The sequence below is a fragment of the Pundamilia nyererei genome, unplaced genomic scaffold (assembly GCF_000239375.1).
Source record: "Pundamilia nyererei isolate P.nyererei 1_Seehausen unplaced genomic scaffold, PunNye1.0 scaffold00183, whole genome shotgun sequence".
Taxonomy (NCBI): Eukaryota; Metazoa; Chordata; class Actinopteri; order Cichliformes; family Cichlidae; genus Pundamilia; species Pundamilia nyererei.
In genome coordinates, this window is record NW_005187584.1 from 1,163,631 (window position 1) to 1,173,258 (window position 9,628).

Sequence of the window (9,628 nt, forward strand, 5' to 3'; positions counted from 1 at the left end):
TGTGTGTGTGTGTGTGTGTGTGTGTGTGTGTGTGTGTGTGTGTGTGTGTGTGTGTGAGAGATAAAGAAAGAAGCGAGGGGAGGCGCAGGCAGGAAATCCGCATCACTTGCTAATAATATGAAATTATATCGTTTCTAATAGGTTAGTTGCCCTTAAAACACAACAGTTGTAATCTGTGACTAATTACCAGAAACACGACGAGTCAAGATTTACATAATAATAATAATAACGGTGATGATGATGATGAAGGATAAGAGGAATGGATGGATAACAATAATAATAAACTTGCAGAAACAAGGCGTGCAGCATTAATAAAATACTCCAAAATAAAGTGAAACTGGAATAATTTTTCTAACAAGCATCCATTGGACCTGTTCACCCAGCACGTGTAGATAAGGCTATCTAACACGCACACATTTCTTCCCCTGGGAGTCCCCCTGTCTTCCTCTGCACACAGCGTGCACATTCAGAGCGTGCGCTGTGAAGCTGTGCGGCAGCTACCGTGTGCATCTGCGAGAGCATACGGACAGTTTCTTCCCCTACTTGAACGGCACTAAAATGAGAACCTGCGGTGCGGGAAGCTGCGCGCGCCGCTGCAGCTGTGTTTGTGGTAGCCTGAGAGTCAGGTTAATATTTTCTGACACTGTGGTTAGGCTATCTGAGAAGGATTTAAGGTGCCCCTTCCTCTAACTTGTTCCTTTGTATTAAACCTGCAACAGGTTCCAGACAGTTCTTCTTAAACTCCCACCTGCCTGCACAGAGCATCGTGCGCCTCCCGTTATAACTACTGACAGATGGGAGGCCACACTTGTTTCAATTAGAAGAAAGAATCCCTAAGCCGAGCGTATTAGGGACTGCATGGCACCCACCTTAAACAGACTTTCTGTCAGTCCCCTCCTGACCTTCGTCCACAAATAGGCGCAAAAGAAAAACAGGGCGATTTCGGTCCAGGTAATGTAAGCGTTATCCAGGAAAGTCCGTTTGCTGAGCTCCAGACCGCAGCTGCTACAGTCTCTCCATGCGTCCAGCATGACGATGGCGGATCTGGTGATGAACTCTATGTAGCCCGGCATGGGCTCCACTTCAACCGTCCCGGCGCTCCCGGCAAGACTATCCATTGTGGTGAGGCGCAAAAACCAGCACGCAAGAAAAATATGGGCAAAGACACCAGCGAGCAGTGCGGTCCAGACGCGGCGACTGACTGGTTAAACAGCTTGCTAGCTGTGCTTAAAAAAAGAAGCCAGAGCAAGCCTCTCTAACCAGCTTAACCTCTTCAGTAGCCTAATTCTTTGTTTTCCAAATTAAGACCGGGGCCCATTCTTTTGCGTCCAGGACAGTTTATGAATGATACAGGGCCCCCGCCAGGTATGAGAGCAGACACGGCGGACTGCGCGGCTGGATTCGAGAATCACGCAGAAAAATTACGAAGCCAGTACAGACAATTAATGTGAGCCATCAGCGGCAGTCTGGAGGAGGTTTCTGCTGTTAATCATTCCGCTACGCACTCAGCTCATCTGCGCCCCGGTTAGCCGCCTAGCTAAATGAAATCGCAGCGCACACCGCAGTGAATGGAGCAGCATTGGCAGGGGCTTCCAAGCTAGCTAGCGACTTGAATGAATTAGCATTTATCGCCTTTGAGCGCACAAACACAGAGGGAGGGGGGGGGGGGGTGAAAAAAGAGGTCCAAAGCTCCTGTCGCTTCTCCGGTGATGGTGGCAAACCCTGCTGCGCTGTCACACGCGCGCTCTCATCGGGGTCCGTTATTCGCCTTATATAACGTCTCCTGAGTTTAACCTGCAGCTTCCCGTCACACGGCCGAGTTTCAGACGAACACAAGTTACTCCAGCTTCAGAAAACGGATGAATGAGGATGTTCTCATCCCACCAGGAGCCCCGTCGCCTCCTCTTATTCTCCTCCTCCTCGTCTGGCTACTAAACGTGTCCGAGGGTTTGACGAGCCGCGCTCACTGGTGCGTTCAAAGACGCACAGACAACCCAGCTACGCTTAAAAGAAACCGGGTAAAATAACTAAATGGAAGAAAAATAGAAAGAGGGGGGGGGAAGCAAAGGGGCTGTGACGTAATTACCGTTGTCTTTGTGTTTGAAAGAAAAAAGCGTCATGTGCACGATTTGCATCACAGATAATTCAGAAAGCGCGTTCATGTCTGAATTTCCGGTCTCTAATACATTCAGGGACACAAATCCACACATCACACAGCCGGGTCACACGTTTATTATCATTTCAAAGGAATGCTCGCATTACACGGATGTGTTGTAAAACAAATGCAATTTTCAAGAGTGGATAGCAAAAGAAAGACGCGTTGGGCTGTCCCCACGGGGAGTTGTGACATCTAGTGTGGTTTAAATATTACAGCCAAAGTTTTAGAGCAAAAAATACCACAGCACAGTACACGTTTAAATGAAAGGGAGAAGCTGGGTTTGTGGTGTTAAAGTGAAGTCCATCCATTGTTAGAGCGCCTCCTCGGTACGAGCAGATGCTCTACGCTGTAGCTGTGGGAGCGTACTGCATGGCTAGTCTGTCAAACTCGTTCTCCTGCAAGAGAACAAAGAGCAGAGGGAACAGTTCAGCACCACAGGAGCACTGTAACCCACTTTAAGCATGTTTATGTACATCTGCACTCTTATGTAATGACACCAGTGTGGGACAAGGGCTAAAGACCCACAGTGGCTTCGCTCCAAAGGACACCTGGCACTAAAACTTTCATAACATCCATTAAACCGTTATATTTGTCAGAATGCTTAACGACAAGAATGTTACCTTAGCTAAATAGTCTTTGAGGAACGGGTGGGCTCTGTGTGCATCTTTCAGCTGGGAGAGGTATCGACTGGTTACCTGGGGACATCATAAACTCATCAGACACACAGTACCAAAAACAGGTAACGTTGGCCAAAAACAAAGTTTAAAAGTCCACAAAAAGCAGGTTTACAGACGAAAGGTGACACAACTTTTCCAAAATGTCTGCAAACAAACTGTAACATGTTACACTGGTAAAGAATATCAGAGTAATGCCATAAAACCTCTAAATGCTCCACCTGTGTACTCCTTTCTATAAGACCAGATATTAAGACCCTGTGTTTCGTATAGTTTGCAAATACATTTCCTCACAACTCCAGGAAACCTTGAGTGAGATGTGCTAATCAGCAGTTACTGCAGGTGGAAACAATCTAATGATGACTTGTAGCTTCATGTCAGCAATGTGCTGCTATCTGTGTGCTCTGAAGTCCTTATAATGTAAGGAAGATAAGTGAGCGTTATCTCATGAACTCTGATCTTCAGATTGTGCAACTCCTCTATGGCTGAAAGAATTTGTCTGGTTCAAAACAAAACAAGAAGTGCATCTTATTTTTAATCCTCGATGTAGGCATGAAGGGTGAGGGGGCAAAGCTGCTTCAAACCTCTTTGAAAGATGGTGATTTAATCTATAGGATATTGATAAAACCAATGGTTAAATCACAGACGGCTTTGGGTTCAAAGTCTCACCTCGGGAGCTTTGCCCAAGTGCTGGGTCAGCACGATGAGGTTGATCAGTGTCTCAGGGTGGCTGCTGTCCTGATAGGGATAAGAGAGAGGAAGACGCTTTACTGTCAGCATGTTTAAAGTTTCTTACTGAAAGACTCAGATTGACCTGCTGCAGGTCGCAGTGATCCCGTTTAATGTCACCCTGCTTTAAATGAATCACAGCAAAAACATGTGTGCTTACAGCAACATGAACCAATGCTCTCTAAAATCAATACCTGCAAACATGATAAGACCAGACTCACAGCAGGCATCACCAACCAAGGTTATTCCAGGCAAATCGTTAGTATCTGTTAGTTTGGTTAAGATTTCACAAGTTTACCTGATGTGTTTATTGAGAATCTGGACTCAAATTAACCCCGAAACTAATACAAGCTAAGCTAAAGCTTAACATTTTAAAACAAAGATGTTAACTCAAGTGAGAAAATACACCCAGGAAACCAAACTGAATCAAAAAGGCAAAATCAAATAAAAACTAATTAGAAAAAACGATAATAACCACTGGCATCAAAGCCATCTGCACTCACAGATGGATTCAAAATGCAGATGACTTTGATTTATAAAGTGACCTGTAGTTTTTATTTACAACAGATTATATTCAATAGTTTAAATAATGAACACGGATAAATAACATTTGTTGACTGGAGGAATAAAAACTACAGTCCAACCAAATCCTGTTAGAGATCAAGTGCAGGAAGTGAGCATGTGCTGCCCCCTGCTGTCACACTCAGATCATTTACTTCTTCAGTTATACACTAAGATGCTTTATTCTTCAGGTCGTCTGGATTCAGCAGTTATAATATGGTTCACACTAAAACGAACCCCGCCTCCCACCCAAACACGCGACCAATCACGTCCACTGAGCGTGACGCAAAATGTAACAGCTGCTGTCACAAACAAGAGGATCAGCAACAACTGTCATTTTAATCTGTGTTGAACCACTCACTGGTGGTCAGGATGCACGAACGTGGAGTCAGTGTGAAGAAATTCCCAGGTTTTCTAACTAAACTTGTGTTAAGCAGAATTGATGGTGCGGCAGAAGCGGCGCGTTTGCAGTCCGCTCAGGTCCGAGGACCAACTAAGTTGTACGACCATAAATTATGCTTTAGGAGTTCTTCATCCCCAGAGCAGTGCAGAAAACAAATTAATATGGGGTTCAAAAATAAGCTTCTGTGCAGGCTGTACATGTAACACAAGCATCTGACTGACTATCACACATATTGGCTGAGATCACGACAAAGAGGAAGATGTTCCTTAACATGAGTTTATTCATTCCGTAAAAAGTGGCACTACTCTCAGCTCTAAGACCGTGGATCTAAAAGCTGCCTTGGAAACAAGTTAATAAAGCATTAAGTGAATTGTGCATAAATGCAGAGACCAGACAGACACACAAAAACCAAAAAAGCCAACTCCTGTGGTCCTCCAACCTTATCAAGCGCCTCCTGCAGCACTCCTTCAGCCTCCTCCCACTTGTTCTGAGCCATGTAGCAGGCCGCCTGGCCATTGAGGAGCAACAGTGTAGAAGAGTACTTGTCAGACATCTCTTGGAAAATGTAGTAGGCATCCTGCAGCTTCTCTCCACCCTGGAATAACAAACAGACTGCGAGTCAGTGATGATTCTGAAAAGTCAGTCGCAGCTGCTTTATATGCATCGTATTGTTTTTCTAATGAGGACGGGGGTGCAGAGCTCCTGAAGATATGAGCTGTTTAATAAGCAGAACAGTCCATTCACCACCTGTCACACTCTGGCTAGGTTAGCTTTACACTGCACCAATATTTCCTGCTGCTTCAGTTCGTTTCAATGCAGCTACACCAACTCCTGTATTGTGCACTGAGGGTTAGCACAGAGGGACATTAATGAAGGTTTGTCCCCTCACCACAGCAATGTTAACCCAGGCTGTTGCTAGCTGGGTTAGGGTGGCGTCTTCATCCTGCTCCTGCATCTTCTTCAGTTCTTTCCTATGAAAAAAGAAAATGTGATGAGAGGATGACTGCCCCAATTTACAGTCTGTTTTTGTTAATGCAAGCTTTTCTAATTCACAGAATTAGTAACACACACTGCAGGTCTGCTGAGTTTAACTGTTTGATAGAGTGCTGTGCAAAAGTCTTGAGCTCCCCCTCATTTCTCTGTATTATGCTATTATTATTGAAACATGCAAACATACGATAGAAAGTAGCTGCTCTCTTATTTCCCAAGAGGTCACCACAGCGGATGTACGCGCATGCTGATTTTACACACGATGCCCTTTCCTGACGCCACCCTCCCATTTTTATCCGGAACTAGGAGTAGGCTAGCATGTGACCCCTGAGACTGGGTGTGTGTCTGCTGCCATAATCTTGTAATTTCTGTAAGCAGACTTCACGAATAGTTCTCCAGGCTTCTTGAAGGATATTCAAAGCTCGTCTTTGGATGCTGGCCTCCTTTTTTTTTTTGTTCTCTGTCAAGACGATCCCACACTCTGGGGGATTTCATCACACCGGCTGTGTTTGGGATACGCTGCACACCCTGCAGAGATACGCCGTGTTTTTGGCTAAACGCTCTTTGAAAATCCCCCAGTCTGTGTAAGACGCTTGTTTGACAAGTTGTTCATTATGTGTAGATACAGCACTGTGTCCTCCTTTTTTAGGCTAAACTCCTTTGACAATGGTCGGGTACAAGAGCTGGATTAACCCTTTAGGACCTACCATAGAACCAAGTCCGCCTGAGCTATCTTTATAGTTTCACATGCTGTGGAGCCATTTTTGGGAGCATTTCAAGTTGCTATACATCAATACAGCGGTTATATCCCAAATTTTAATAATATGTATGCTTTAAGTCCATAGTAACTACATAAATAGCAAAAAAGTGCAATAAACTACAAAAACACATATTTGCAGTCAGAGAAATTTCAGAGGTTTATCCCTCAAAACTGTAAATGCAAAAAAGTTGCACAAAATAGTTTCCAACCACAGGAAATTTATTTTGAGTGTCTTCATAGTTTTATGAAGACACTCATTTTTATATACTTCTCTCTATACTTTTTATATACTGCAGGGAAAACGAAAATATTATAATGCAAATTTGGAAAAACAAACAAAAAACGGCGCGTGCATCAAAATAAACTGTTTCCAGCAGTGTAAACATGAATTTTAATAACACCAGCATAGCTTTGTAAATGCGCTATAGAAAAATGACGTCACTTCCGGTTTCGGGCACGTGATGGCGGACATCAGATAAATCGCACTGACGTCTATTCCAACGTAGGAAGTGTCATGAACAGCTGATCAGATCGGCAAAGCGTGTTTCTGGAATATTTTGGTTTTGTTGCTGCAAATGCTTTTAAAGCTATTTTTGCAAAGCCATGTGTGGAAGGAAACCGTGACCTCGGACAAGCTGAATGCATAAGATGTAAGTACAACTCTTCTGGTATCATGTGCACAAAAAACGATTGCGCTCGCTTATGTGCTTCCAGTTCTACCAGGCTTTTAAAATAGTTACGCAAAACGGAGCGTGCCCACTCCGACCGGCCATAAAGGGTTAAAAATGAGCCAATATCCAGAGAAGAACCTGGAGAACTATTGTTTGACACTGCAGCAAAATAAATCACAAGAACGCCTGAAAGCTGGTTGAAGATTTTTGTGCAGAACTGTAGATGTGCGCTTCCAGAAGCTGATTAACCAGTTCTAGTGGAAATTCTCTACTGTCATGTTCATTTTTCTCTTGGATGAAAACACCAGGTAATGTCATACCTCGCCAGGTCAACACGATCCAAGCTCAGAAGCACCTGAATGGTCATGGCCATACTGATGACAAAAACAGAAGAACAAGGGTAGGGCTCGGTCAGTTTCATGCAGAGCTCTTTAAACAGCAGGGAGTGAAGATCCCACTGAGTACAGATGACACAGGACACATTTCACGTCCCAAAAACAAATTACGAGGGCTCAGAGTTACAGAGTTCAGACTGTAAACAACCCAGAAATCATCTGTGATATTTAGAAAAACGTCAAACAAAATACATGACTGATGTATATGTAAATGTAGTTCATCTCACACTCCCACATATTAGCTGTGTAGGCACTTGTGCGCATTTGTCAAAGCAGCACAGTGAGTCCAGTAATCATGCAAAATGAGCTCAGATGACTGAGCATCTCCATCAAATATTGGTTATGAATAAAAATGAACGTTAAAATTTAAACTGTTCTTGTTTTTGTGGTGATTACTAGTCAAATATGGGGCAAAATGTTTGGAGCGGATCATAAATCAAACCTTGTTAAGCTAAAAATTTCACTCCCTTCTTACCACTCGAGGCTTTCTCCTTGGTGCAGAGTCCTGAGGGCAGCATCAGTATTCATATCGTGGTGATAGATGGAGGCAGCCATGAGTAGGAAGGTGGTGTTGGCAGCATCCACACTCTTTGCCATCTTTTTGTCCAAATCGGCAACGATTACGTCCCTGAACAAAAACAAAGCCTAATTAAAAGCTGTGAAGAAAAAACAACTACCATCTGAAGAGTAAGCTGTTTCCATCTTCTGTCTTCTTCATTCAAATTTGTACATGGACACCTTACTGAATTCTGTCAGGCTTGTTAAGCAGTAAAACATGAATAAAAACTAAGCAAACGTAACATCACAAAACACAGTTTCCACTGAGAACAGGAAACAGTCTGTAACTATGACTATGAGAGTGAAATAAACAAAAGTCCCACCATCAATATATATTTTATACAATCTGTTAACCACAGAGGAACTGAATTCTTTATTGTATCTTGTGTGCATTATTAACACAACACTTATTTCTCTTCTTTAGGACACACAGGACATTATTGAACACCTGGAGTTTGGAGTGGCAACAGATATAAGACCTGTTGGTGTTCATCAGGCCTGTATCAAGAACGAATGAAAACCCGGGACCCTCAAACACTCAAGAAGTCTCTGCTGAACCCAAATCTCTGCATTTTAAAAGTTATCGCACATCTATTCAATTCAATTTTATTTATATAGCACCAAATCACAACAGAAGTCGCCTCAAGGCGCTTCATCTAATTCTTCTTCTTCTTTCAGCTGCTCCCTCGGGGGATGACACAGTCAATTAACTGCCCATCACACCAACCCTCTGCACAGCTTTTCTCAGAGGTCTTCCTGCTACCATATTACAACATCCTTTGTCCAGTATATCCACTCTCCTCTGCACACGCAGACCATTTCTGCTTCGCCTCTTTAACTTTGTCTTCAAAGTCAGAAGCCTGAGCCGTCTGATATACTCATTTTCACAGAGAGAGATCTGCGCATCTTCATTCTGCCTCCAGCTCCATCATTTCGACATCACACATCAGAGCATGTCACTGCCATCATATAAACCTTCCCTTTCAAGCTTGCTGCCATCCTTCTGTCACAAATTGCTCCTAACACTCATATCTACCCACTCTGTCCACTGCCTTGGATGATCGTCCTTTACTACCTCTCCTCCTTGTATTTTCACTCTTACACAGACATGCATCTTTTTTCTGTTGACATTCATTCCTCTTTTCTCTAGCACATATACACACACACCTCCACCTCTCCTCCACCCATTTTCTCCTCCCACTACAGTTCAGAATGTTGTCTGCAATCCTCAGAGTCCACAGAGACTCCTGCCTTACCTCATCCGACAGCCTGTCCATCACCAGCACAAACAAAAAGGCGCTCGGAGCCAGAGCCTGATGTAATCCCACCTCCACCTTGAAACCACCTCTCACTCCTCCCACACCCCTCACAACAGTCTCGCTGTCGTCATACACCACCCTCAAATAAACTCTTGACACCCTCACACAGCATTGCAGTTCCTCTCTTGGCAACCTTAAATCTGCTTTCCACAGAGCCACAAAGACCAGCACATATCGAACTGCTTGTGTGAACTTTAGCCTACTACTGATACAGACTGGAAGGCCACAGTGACAACTAGTATTAACTACAGAAAAATAATACGTTTTATCCATATCCGGGGCGATCGTGGCTCAAGAGTTGGAAGTTCGTCTTGTAATCGGAAGGTTGCCGGTTCGAGCCCCGGCTTGGACAGTCTCGGTCGTTGTGTCCTTGGGTGAGACACTTCACCCGTTGCCTACTGGTGGTGGTC

At 43.9% G+C, this 9,628-nt stretch overlaps 2 protein-coding genes across 2 annotated transcripts in view; both read right to left on the reverse strand.

Moving 5' to 3' along the window:
• cers1 (ceramide synthase 1) overlaps positions 1–2,010 on the reverse strand; it is a 32,142-nt gene extending 30,132 nt beyond the window's left edge. The window contains exon 1 of the mRNA XM_005746803.1: positions 870–2,010. Within this exon, the coding sequence (XP_005746860.1) occupies positions 870–1,118 (249 nt within the window). The 5' untranslated portion in view covers positions 1,119–2,010. The remainder of the gene's footprint in view (positions 1–869) is intronic.
• Positions 2,011–2,216: 206 nt separating this feature from the next.
• The window catches only part of cope (COPI coat complex subunit epsilon), an 8,551-nt gene continuing 1,139 nt past the window's right edge, over positions 2,217–9,628 (reverse strand). The window contains exons 4-10 of the mRNA XM_005746808.1: positions 7,817–7,969; positions 7,267–7,320; positions 5,415–5,496; positions 4,965–5,120; positions 3,502–3,570; positions 2,779–2,853; positions 2,217–2,553 (exon numbers count right to left, since the gene is read on the reverse strand). Coding sequence (XP_005746865.1) covers positions 2,500–2,553; positions 2,779–2,853; positions 3,502–3,570; positions 4,965–5,120; positions 5,415–5,496; positions 7,267–7,320; positions 7,817–7,969 — 643 coding nt within the window. The 3' untranslated portion in view covers positions 2,217–2,499. The remainder of the gene's footprint in view (positions 2,554–2,778; positions 2,854–3,501; positions 3,571–4,964; positions 5,121–5,414; positions 5,497–7,266; positions 7,321–7,816; positions 7,970–9,628) is intronic.